The sequence below is a fragment of the Balaenoptera ricei genome, chromosome 5 (assembly GCF_028023285.1).
Source record: "Balaenoptera ricei isolate mBalRic1 chromosome 5, mBalRic1.hap2, whole genome shotgun sequence".
In the NCBI taxonomy this organism is placed as follows: domain Eukaryota; kingdom Metazoa; phylum Chordata; class Mammalia; order Artiodactyla; family Balaenopteridae; genus Balaenoptera; species Balaenoptera ricei.
In genome coordinates this window covers 8,711,858-8,723,934 of record NC_082643.1, presented here as the reverse complement: position 1 = coordinate 8,723,934, position 12,077 = coordinate 8,711,858, and the positions used below count along the sequence as shown (strand labels likewise).

At 42.3% G+C, this 12,077-nt stretch overlaps 1 protein-coding gene across 12 annotated transcripts in view; it reads left to right on the top strand.

The window, feature by feature from the left end:
* The window catches only part of ABCG2 (ATP binding cassette subfamily G member 2 (Junior blood group)), a 157,053-nt gene extending 145,178 nt beyond the window's left edge, over positions 1-11,875 (top strand). For 10 of the 12 annotated variants that reach the window (XM_059922382.1, XM_059922386.1, XM_059922381.1 and 7 more), the window contains 6 exons: positions 3,130-3,219; positions 4,394-4,518; positions 6,072-6,226; positions 8,410-8,499; positions 9,339-9,421; positions 11,668-11,875. In XM_059922382.1, the coding sequence (XP_059778365.1) occupies positions 3,130-3,219; positions 4,394-4,518; positions 6,072-6,226; positions 8,410-8,499; positions 9,339-9,421; positions 11,668-11,815 (691 nt within the window). In that variant the 3' untranslated portion in view covers positions 11,816-11,875. Of the gene's footprint in view, positions 1-3,129; positions 3,220-4,393; positions 4,519-6,071; positions 6,227-8,409; positions 8,500-9,338; positions 9,422-9,768; positions 9,995-11,667 lie in introns of those variants that run through there. The other 2 variants (XM_059922385.1, XR_009503208.1) reach the window with 2 other exon arrangements.
* The last annotated feature ends 202 nt before the right edge of the window (positions 11,876-12,077 follow it).

The following is a 12,077-nucleotide window of genomic DNA, read 5'->3' as shown; positions in this document are numbered from 1 at the left end:
CTGGAGCTTTTTTCTAGAGTTATGTTATTGTTTTTCTTTTTATCTTCCACGAGGGCTGTGTTCTTCTCTGGTTTATTCGAAACTTGCTAGTAATTGATGGTTTGTACCCTTTGTAGATGCCATATTTTCGTGAAGCACAGAGTATATAACACAGGAATCTAGAGCCTGTGGGTCTTTTGTGTTGTGCAGTGGGAAGCATTTGGAAAAAAGATACTGGGAAGCCTGTCCTCAACTGGAATTTAAGAGAGGAACTAGAAATCTAGTCATTAAAGCTCTTGGTAGAAGAATCCAGAGAAATTTAGAAGAGCGTTAACTGTTTCTTCAAGTGTTTTCTGCAAAAATAGATCATTGGAGCTATTTTAATTTGTATTTTTGACTTAAGCTTACTGCCACTTTTTATCATTTGAAATTGCCCTGGGGCTTCCCTGGTGGCGCAGTGGTTGAGAATCTGCCTGCCGATGCAGGGGACACGGGTTCGAGCCCTGGTCTGGGAAGATCCCACATGCCGCGGAGCAACTGGGCCCGTGAGCCACAGCTACTGAGCTGCGCGTCCGGAGCCTGTGCCCCGCAACAAGAGAGGTCGCGATAATGAGAGGCCCACGCACCGCGATGAAGAGTGGCCCCCGCTTGCCGCAACTAGAGAAAGCCCTCGCACAGAAACGAAGACCCAACACAGCCAAAAATAAATAAATAAATAAATAAATTAAAAAAAAAAAAGAAATTGCCCTGGAGGCCAGTGTGGTTTGGTTCTCTTTTTTTGGGAATGAATTATTCTAGGGAGATGCTCTCTTTGTTCTTTCTCTAACCTGTATAATGATGTATGGAATATGAACTTCTTTGACCTAACAACTCAACTACCTTACAGAGTTGTGGAGATAACTAAACAAATAAATGTATATTAAGGGAAGAGATATTTTAAGAATATTTGCATCAATAAGCAGACATTACAGACATGAATTACCACCTTGAAAAGAACTAGAGTACATTAAATTCTTTAACAATAAAATCTGTATAGTATAAAATAAATTACCTTATGATTTAGGAGGAATTTCACTGTGTACTAGTTCAAAATCTTTATGAACATTATTGTACTGTTAGATGTAACACTTAACAAATTGAGCTGAATTGTTGCCATGTCCTGTGTTTCTGAAATTAGCTTTTATGTTGATATTAGGCTTATTTGTGTGCAGAAAGTAGCATAGTTGCTCGCATTATAGGCCTGGCTTTTTTCCATTTATTTATTGTATAAACATTTACTTATTTATTTATTTATTTGGCTGCGTCGGGTCTTAGTTGCGGCATGCAGGATCTTTCGTTGCGGCGCACGGACTCTTCATTGCGGTGCATGGACTTCCCTCTAGCTGTGGCACGTGGGCTCCAGGGCACGCGGGCTCAGTAGTTGCAGCGCACAGACTTAGTTGCCCCGAGACATGTGGGATCTTAGTTCCTCGACCAGGGATCGAACCCGCGTCCCCTGCATTGGAAGGCGGATTCTTTTTATTTTTTCTTTTAATAAAAAATAAATTTTTGGCTGCGTTGGGTCTTTGTTGCTGCACGCGGGCTTTCTCTAGTTGTGGCGAGTGGGGGCTGCTTTTCCTTGCGGTGCGCGGGCTTCCCATTGTGGTGGCTTCTCTTGTTGGGGAGCATGGGCTCTAGGCGCACGGGCTTCAGTAGTTGTGGCACGTGGGCTTAGGGCGCAGGCTCAGTAGTTGTGGTGCACAGGCTTAGATGCTCTGCACCATGTGGGATCTTCCCAGACCAGGGCTCGAACCCATGTCCCCTGCACTGGCAGGCAGATTCTTAACCACTGCGCCACCAGAGAAGTCCCTGAACATGTACTTTTAAGACAGCCTGTTCCTTAAGTTCTTTATTTTGGGAGGAGGGAGTGTTAAAACCAATTACTGAGTGTCTATGGTCTCTTTTTGTTAGAGGGTTATACGCTTGGGTTTACATTTTTAAAAATTCTCTTATTTGTGTGTCATTTAAATGATGTGTTGCCTCATCACTTTTGGTTTCAACTCACATCCTCAATGTCAATTAAATCATTTGGTTAGGAAGGAAAGCCCAACAGTGTTTCAGGACTGTGGGCATGCTTTCATAAAATCCATATTTCTCTCAAAGTGTAGATTAACTGAGTACTTTCCTTTTTAAACGTCAGTTGTTTTACTGAGAGAGAAGCATTAATAGTTTTCCTTTTCTCATAGGTGCACAAATTAGTTTTTCCTTTATGAGCATTATTTTGGGTTTTTTTTTTTTTTGAGCCCATTGGAAAGAAACCCCATTGGCAGTGGGTGGTCAAGGAGACTATCACGGCTGTGCTGGTGGCTGTGAGGGGGATGTACACAGTAAGATGTCCCTCCACAGGCTTTCATTTTGCCTTGTCTTAGTTCCTTCTTTACTCAACTTTTAAAGAAGTGGCTAATAGAGGTTTTTAACCTTTGCAAGCTTTATTTGGCTCACTGTTTCTCTGTTCATACATTAGGAGCTGCAGTTGGCATTTTGTTAGTTAAAATCCAAGGGGACAGTATTTTTATGACCTATGTAATTGTCAGCTTGGCTGCCATAGACTGTGCCAAAGACCCACAGACTGGGTGGCTTAAACCACAGAAATTCATTTCTCGCAGTTCTGGGAATCAGGTTGCCCGCATGGTCGGGTTCTGAAGAGGACCCTCTTCTGATTTGTTGCCTTCTGGCTGTGTCCTTGCATGGCAGAGAGAGAGAGCTCTGATGTCTCTCCCTTTTCTTCTAAGGGCACTAATCCATTGTGAGGGCCCTACCCTCATGACCTCGTCTGAACCGGACCACCTCCCAAAGGCACCATCTCTAAATGCCGTCACATTGAGGGTTAGGGCTTCGGCACAGGAATTTGGGGAGGCTGCAATTCAGTCCGTAGCAAACTAGGTCATGAATTTCAAACTGTGCTATATGGGGTCCCAGGGGTATCACTGTGGAGACACAGGGGTGGGGGAGTGACCTGATGGGGCTCATGCTTCCCTCTCAGTTTCAACCAGAACAGTTGTTTGTTTCATGTGCTAAGATATCATTCGAGGGAAGAGTTTTGCAGGTAGACAAAGGACCGAAGAACGTTTAATTGACTGCAGTGCTTTCGTTCCCTCTCTCTCATCACAGGGCCGGGGTGCTCTTCTTCCTGACCACCAACCAGTGTTTCAGCAGCGTGTCGGCCGTGGAGCTCCTGGTGGTCGAGAAGAAGCTCTTTATGTGAGTAGGTCTCTGTTTCCGGAAGGGGGCTACTGGTCAAACTGGTCACATCCAGAATCAGGCCATGGCTTGGTTCTTGGGGATTACCAGTGTTGGTTGAGAAAGAGCACCCAGAGGCTGGGAGGAGAGTCATAGCACATGGGGCCTGATACCAAGGGAAAAAGGAGTTGCAAGTTTAGGGCCTAGCCCGCAAATCCAGTGCTGCAGAGAAAGCAAGGAATAAAGGGGCTGAAAAGGATCTTCTGTTTTTAGCAAACAAGAAGTCATGATGACTGTCACAAGGAAAGTTTGAGGGGCTTGGTAGAGAGAAGGTAGTGAGCTGAACAGTAAATTCAAGGTGAGGAGGTGAAGCTGACCAAGAATATAGACCAAGCCCTCAGTGGAAGGGAGAATGGAAGGGGCCAGAGGGCAGCCTTAAAATAAAGGTGGGCGGTTCTGTTTCCTGTGTTTTTCAAAGTTGGAAGAGATTTGCATGTTTACATGTTGCGTAAAGGAATCATGAGGGAGGGGAAGAATGAAGATCTTGGTGGAATAGTTTGGATTTACAGGAGGAAGCTCTCAGGAAGAGGAGGGATCTAGAACTTGAGAGGGAAGAAAAGAGGACTTGATAGCCGACAGGGCTGTGTGGTTGGCAGGCATGATCATGGAAAGAAGTGCCATTTTCTTTTTTTTGTCATGATAGTGGAAGAAGTAAAAACAGATTAGTGACCCAAAGCTGCATTTGAGGCTCGGCGAATAGCAACACCACCTTCTTCATAATTAGAAGTAGGGAAGAAGAAAAGCCTCTGTGACCGCTGAGATCAGCTTCTGACATGCTGGCCTTCAAGGAGAGCCACTGTCGGAAGAGAGGGAGGCGATGCAGGACCCGTCCCCCTGGAGTGTGTGTTTGGAGGGCAAACTGGCCGGCATTTGGAGGGAGTTACGCAGTGAGAAGAGGGGTCACTGCACAGAGCCTTGGGGGGTGATGTCCCAGGGGAGGCGCACACGTGACCTGTGCCTGGTGCTGACAGGGATGAAGGGTGGTGGGTTAGCCTCGAGGAAGCTTCTACCACGTGGAAGCTGTAGTTCTTAGATCCAGGGTGGCAGCAGAAATAGGTATAGCAAGTGGTTTCATCTTCTGGTCTTGGCCTTCTTAAACTAACCTAGGATGTATGATGTGAATCTTTGTTTTTAGACATGAATATATCAGTGGATATTACAGAGTGTCATCTTACTTCTTTGGAAAACTGTTATCTGATTTACTCCCCATGAGGATGTTACCAAGTATTATATTTACTAGTATCACATACTTCCTGTTAGGTAAGCAATGAAACGAAAGGTATGTGTCTTTCGTCTTGGATATGAGGGGACTTTTTGCAGGCGTGCTTCAGTTCTCAAAACTGTAAATCAACTCCTGAGATAAGGAAGCATCTATTCATTATGTACGCTCTGAAATAACTGTTCTCGGAGGAGATTTTTGCAAGACTTTTTCCAAAGTAATTTAAAAACTATTTATAAAACTATATTTTATAAACAGAGATACTCTGTGTCATATACAAACATGGAAATAATTCCTAAAACTATTTGACACTATGTTGGAGGAGCTGGAGCTGGGATATTTATTACTTATCTATTTATATTTTTATGTGTGTGTGTGTGTGTGTGTATAAAGATAATGAAAGATAGGGACTTCTGGTGATAAAAATATTTGTTCGATAGATGTAGACAGATAGATTTTTTTATGCATTGTGTTTAGACTACAACCCTGGCTCATTGTATCAGCATTTCCATATATTTCTCACATACACACGCACCAGAAATATTTCTTTTCTGACAAAGCACTATTGATTGAGTTTAAAATTCCATGTTACAAGTAAGAGGTGTGTCGTAAAGAATTAGGCATAGAACCTAGACCCTCAGGCTCCTAACTGGTGTTCTTATGGCTGTTCCAAAATCTTCAGATTTTTGTATGACCCACAGTATTAGCCTATTTTCGTTTACAAAGCAGTTTCATGAAACTTAATTTAACCCCATCCTCAATCCCAGAGTTATAGGGTGATTTGTCTTGGGAGACTTGGATTATGGACACATCCCCCAGATTTTAAAACCACTGGGAAGGCATGTAATCCTGACCTTCGCAGTATCTTCACTAATACATTTACAACAAACAGTGAGTAATGTGGTGGTGTCTAGGTAAAATGAATGTGGTCTTGGCAAGTTTCCGTCTTAGAAGAGAAGGCAGTAGAATTCTGGCCAGTTGTGTTGCCTGCAGCTCTCCACCTCAGGCACTCAGAAACTGTTAATAATTACAAATAAAGAAGCACAAGTGTTACGTGGAAAAGTGCTTATGCAGTGAGCCTGTAAAAGAAAACTGCAGGACTTCCCTGGTGGCGCAGTGGATAAGAATCCACCTGCCGATGCAGGAGACACAGGTTTGACCCCTGGTCTGGGAAGATCCCACATGCCGCAGAGCAGCTAAGCCCGTGCACCACAACTACTGAAGCCTGCGCGTCTGGAGCCTGTGCTCCGCAACAAGAGAAGCCACCGCAATGAGAGGCCCGTGCACTGCAACCAAGAGTAGCCCCCGCTCGCCACAACTAGAGGAAGCCCGCGCGCAGCAACGAAGATGCAACACAGCCAAAAATAAAATAAATAAATTAAAAAAAGAAAGAAAACTGCATATAGCGTATAGCGTCCTACAGTTATATTGGGGGGGAACAATGAAAGTGGTGACCCAGGGTGGTTGGATAGAGGATGAATTTTTTTCCATCTGATACTAGTTTCTCAAAATGTTATAGTGTTATTTGCGCAATAACAATCCCCGATACACCGTGACGTAGACAGTCGGATTAACCCCCTCTTTGCTCCCTAAGGATTGAAACCACAGGTGGAGGCCTTCTTCATCATGATGTTTACCCTGATGATGGTGGCTTATTCAGCCAGTTCAATGGCACTGGCCATAGCAGCAGGTCAGAGCGTGGTTTCCATAGCAACGCTTCTCATGACCATCTCCTTTGTGTTTATGATGGTGAGTATGAACTGTGCTTCCCTGAGACATTAATTATTTCCCTTTGTTCTCCCCCCGGATTCACCTATCCTGTAAAATCTGCTTGAGGATTCTGTAAATCCTTTTGCTTTAAGGAGGCCGTATATTGAAGTATAGCTTATATTATTAGAGAACATACCAGCTTTTTCTTCATCTTGCCCAGCCTTTTTTGCTACTGTTCTAATATAGTTATTATAACCTTAGTTAACATGTTGTTACCGATGAGCTTTAAAAAGATGCCTCTTGGTGACATATCGTGAAAGCTTGATCGATTGGAACTTTAAAAACCAGAACAATTTTGATTTTTCAAATTTAAAAAAATTGTAGAAATGACAGGTTCATTGTTTGACTTCCCTGCTGGTGTGAGAGAACTGCTGGCTTGTTTAACTGGCAGCTGAGATGGTTTGGTTGGATGAACTACTCTCCAAGCAAGGGAAGAACTAAGTTCCATGAAAACAGAGCAGCATGTGGCATGGGTCTATCTTGCGTCCCTCCAGTATTTTGAAAAGGAGTGTTTTAAAAATACTGAAAAATTCCAGTACTAGGTCCCCTCCTTTCTGGGTTCCTGACATTCCTTTATATCAATATATTTCTATTTACCTTTTTTAAACAGCTATTTAATCCTAACCTTACATGGCCCTACGTTTTTTAAAATTAATTAATTAATTAATTTTTGGCCGCATTGGGCTTCATTGCTGCACGCGGGCTTTCTCTAGTTGCGGCGAGCGGGGGCTACTCTTGGTTGTGGTGCGCGGGCTTCTCACTGTGGTGGCTTCTCTTGTTGTGGAGCACGGGCTCCAGGCGCGACAGGCTGCAGCAGTTGTGGCATGTGGGCTCAGTAGTTGTGGCTCATGGGCTCTAGAGCGCAGGCTCAGTAGTTGTGGTGCACGGGCTTAGCTGCTCCGCGGCATGTGGGATCTTCCCGGACCAGGGCTCGAACCTGTGTCCCCTGCATTGGCAGGTGGATTTTTAACCACTGCGCCACCAGGGAAGTCCCCATGGCCCTACATTTTGCAGGCACAAAGGTGATTCAATAGGTAAAGGGAACCAGTTACCACATTTCCCCACTAGCATCAAGTAAACAGGAATGTGTAGCCTATTTACTTAATCCACATGCCCTTTCTGCTAGAGTAGCAGTACCTGTCTTTAAAAGGTAGGTAATTAGCACCAACTCTTGTCAAAGTTTAATTCTTCCATTTCTGAGTTTGAAAACTACCAATCTAAAAACAGTATTGAGAAAGTGATCAATTTTATGTACATTTTCTATAATGTCATCTAATAAATAAGATGTTCTTCAAATATAAAAATGTTTTATTTGATATATTAGATGCTTTGATTTGTTATTATTTAAGGGTTTGTGTATAGAACTTTATAAACCAGTCATAAGACCGTATTCTACTCAGAGATGCTGTCTTATGTATGAAGCACTTGGTTAAGTCAAGTTTAAAACCGGGTAGTCACACCAGGAACATTGTCATTGTTATGCCCATCCCAGCGTGCCTTGTGCCAGTTAGGAGATGGTTTACGTGAGCCTCTTCTCATGTAGCCATCTCTTGCTGGAGCAGACCTTCCTGGAATTTCCATTGTAATACTGCTTTTTGGTAGCTTTAAATGAAGGTATTGACCATATTTTATGCTGTGCTTTTATCATATCATGCTGTGTACCACTTCCAGTCTTTGGGTTATTTTAAGCATGCATTTTGGACCCAAAATTATTCCTAAAGTCATACAGAGATAGAATGCAAACCCTTGTAAATAGAAAATATTACTGTGTTCATGGAAATAGGGGCATGAGGTGCTCAGGATATGTCCGGGTGTGTCTATTGGTGGGAACATATAGTTGGTTGTATCATTAGAGCAGTCAGTACTTACTGACCTTCCACTGTGTGCAGTTACAGAGAAAGTAAAAGCCTCAACAATTAAAAATCTTCCAGTTAAATAAAATGTATATTATAGATATATTGTTATTCCTTTAGAGCCCTAAACAGGCTCCACTCTAGAGAGATACACATATACAAAGAGGATAAGGTAAGTCTTCAGAGTAGTGGAAGGGGTTTCAAGGCAGAAGTGTTCACAAGGCTGTCGGGGACTCAAGGAGGCTATTTGCTAGAATTCTTCATGAAATCACTCCACCAGTTCTGATTCTTGGTATTTGTTTTTTGTAGATATTTTCAGGGCTGTTGGTAAATCTCAGAACCGTTGTGCCTTGGCTCTCATGGCTTCAGTACTTCAGCATTCCTCGATATGGCTTTGCGGTATGTTCTCCTTGTCTGTCCCTGTGACTGGTTCATTGTTCCCATGCTGGGAACAGCCAGAGTAAAGCCTAACCACCTCATGTCCCCAGCCATGAGCTGTGCGAGTTTTAGGACAATGAAGGAGAGATTCCTGTTAAGCCTTGGGTCACCTTGATAATCACCTGGGGTTTCTCCAGTCACCCTGTTGTTTGAGGGAGGTGAAGGATTGGGAGATAACTCAATAAAGGACAAAGATTACTAATTGATATAAAACAATACAGTGTTTCAGTTCATTAAAGAAATTAATGAGAGGATGGGAGTCTAGAATACATATTTTAAATTGAAAGGGAAATTAGAAGAAAAACAAAGACCATACAATACAGCCACTACTGGCTTTAGAAAGCTAATCAACTCCAGAGAAAACTGTGCCTTAATATAGTATAATTAAGTTTCTAACTCCCAAGAATTGTAAGTGGTTTGGATGAGAACAAACAAGAACAATACAAAAGATTACTATAAATTAACAATAGTCATTGAGTACCGCTGTATCATTTTAATTATAGTGTTTATGGGGTTATAAAATTGGGGAGAGAAGAAGGAAAGAACTATGGGATAATACAGCCAGAGATCTCTCCTCTTGGCCTCTGTATTAGAGCCAAAATCCCAACCCTAGGCCTCTTGATTGCCAGGAAAAATAATTTTAGTTGCTTTGGTGTGACAAAGACTGTGAACGTGAAGCTTGGTTTGTTTTTAGAAATAACAATAGAGATTAAACTCAGAGGACGTGACTGTGATAATTCTTCGGAAACTTTCTGAAATTTAAAACTGTTTTCCTTGCCCTGCTCCCACGTGTGTTACAGGCTTTGCAGCATAATGAATTTTTGGGACAAAACTTCTGCCCAGGACTCAATGTAACAACAAACAGTACCTGTAGCTATGCAATGTAAGTTTGCATTCAGTGTCTTAATGGGTTTGCTTACTGTTGTGGTGTGATGCAGAAACACCCCTGGGCTTAGAGCTGGGGAGTCCTTTCAGGAACACTGACTTCTCTGAGCCTGAATGTTCTCATCTGTAAAGTGGGTTGTACACTAATGCATGTGAAAGTGCTCTACAACTCCTAGGTATTCTATTACGGTCAAAATCGTATTTCAGTTGGAGAAATGTTTCTTATGTGTTAACTTGCTTGTTTGGGGCCTTTTAAAAAAGATCCTTTTGCAGTTTGGATTGTGGGTTTGAGTTTTTATTTTTTAGAACATTTGAGTTTGAAGTGAGCTGCTTTGATATTTTTAGCACGGCCTTAACAGTATCAGAAGTGTGTGGCTTATACGAAGTGCATGGATCCGTGAACTTGCAATTCCTGTGAGCTCAGCGCGTGGCAATAAGAGCTAAAAGGGCAGCAGGAGCGAGAGGGAGCATTTTCCTGCCGCAGCCCTGACTCTTGCCTCTTCTGTCTGCAGTTAGGAGACAACATGAAATCACAGTCTGCACAGGTTTTTTTTTTGTTTCTTTTTTTAACTGACTGGGAATACTCCCTATTAAAGGATGTGTCCTCTAAAGAAAGAACCACATCTTTCAGTAGGCAGAGAAGGAAATCCCATTTTTTGTATAATAAACAAAAATGCAGAATTTAATAAAATTAGATGTGTTGTTTTAAAATTGAGCAACACTTTCCTTTTCAATGATTGTTGTTAATGGTGTGATTTTGATACATTAATTAATGAGAGAAAAGAGAAAAATACATAATTAATGAGAGAAAAGAGATTTAATGTCCTAAATCTCATGAATATTCAAGTAGAATAGAAGTAATTCTTTTTTTTTTATTTTTATAAATTTATTTATTTATTAATTTATTTATTTTTGGCTGTGTTGGGTCTTCGTTTCTGTGCGAGGGCTTTCTCTAGTTGCGGCAAGTGGGGGCCACTCTTCATCGCGGTGCGAGGGCCTCTCACTGTCGTGGCCTCTCTTGTTGCGGACCACAGGCTCCAGACGCGCAGGCTCAGTAGTTGTGGCTCACGGGCCCAGTTGCTCCGCGGCATGTGGGATCTTCCCAGACCAGGGCTCGAACCCGTGTCCCCTGCATTGGCAGGCGGATTCTCAACCACTGCGCCACCAGGGAAGCCCGAAGTAATTCTTAATAATAGGACAAATTGCTGTTTAGAAGTATTGCCAGAAAACCTCTGTGAAGAGAAGCTTTCTTCATCCTGCCCACTCCCTTTCTTTTGGTCTGGGTATAACTTTTTTTTTTTTTTTTTTGGAACTGCCAAATTCCAAGAGTTGCACAGAAATGGTACCGGGCAATAATTATGCTCGTGCCAGGTGTTTTTAGTACCGGGTCCTTTTCGAATCTGTGTTGGGGCTACTCCATCCTGCTCTGCCCCAGCCCCACTGAGGCTTACCTGATAACGGGACCTGCTGGTGGTGTCTTAGAGCCGAGCATCTGTGATGCCCGTTCCAGTCTTGGTACAAGAGCTGACGGAGTGCAACTCTGGCAGGAAACCCCTACTCACCTTTTTCCCTGGTTTTAGAGCTCTCAGCCTGTGTTTTTTTGTATGGCTAATTTGTGGATAATAAGCTCTATAAAGAGCTTTGATCATCTTTGTAAGGGCCGTAGATACCATCTGCTAAAGCTGAGACTTTCCCCATCAGGTGTAAGTGAAAAATTACTTGATAAATGTTTCTGCCCTTTGAGGAGAACAGCATCGTAGACTTGGAAACAAGTGAATTCGGGGAGGCTAGCAACTTGCTTCAGAGTATGAGTCTGTAAATTTGGCCAAGTTCCTTAAACTTTAGTCTCCTCATCTTTTAAATTTGGGTTGTTTTAGGGATTACCTAAACTATTATATGCAGGTTGCTTCATCGTATCTAGCAGAATTGTAAGCACTCAGTGACTGTTTTCTGTATATTTTTATGATGCATATGGCTGACCTATGGGCCCCTGTCATATCCCAATAAAATAGAATTATAAAGCTAAAACACACACACACACACACACACACACACACACACACACACACACACACACACACACACACACCAAAAAACCCTCCAGAACGGTTTTCTGTTATAAATGAAGGGATGGATATTTAAGATTTGGTAACCTGTAGGCTTTTTTAAGGAACAGTGAATATATTGAGTGAAATTTGACAGACGCTAAGAATGAAGTCATGTTCTTTTTCTGTTGAATTTCAGATGTACTGGCGAAGAATTTCTGGAAAACCAGGGCATCGATCTCTCGCCTTGGGGCCTGTGGAGGAATCACGTGGCCTTGGCATGCATGATCGTTATCTTCCTTACAATTGCCTACCTGAAATTGTTATTCCTTAAAAAATTTTCCTAAATTCCTCTTTAATTTACATAATATACCCCACATTAAAAAGGGAGCATCTTGGTTTCAGTATTCAGTGACTTTCTAGTTGTCTTCTTTTCACTTGCCATCATACTGTTTTTCAGCAAGAATTATTTTCAACAGAAACATTTATAGAAGTCACAGTGAACTGAATTACACTTGAAAGAACCCAAGTCATAAACTAGTGATATTATGTACTACATACTAGTTCATCTAGTCAGCCAGTAACCATGGGGAAGAAATCTAGTTTAAT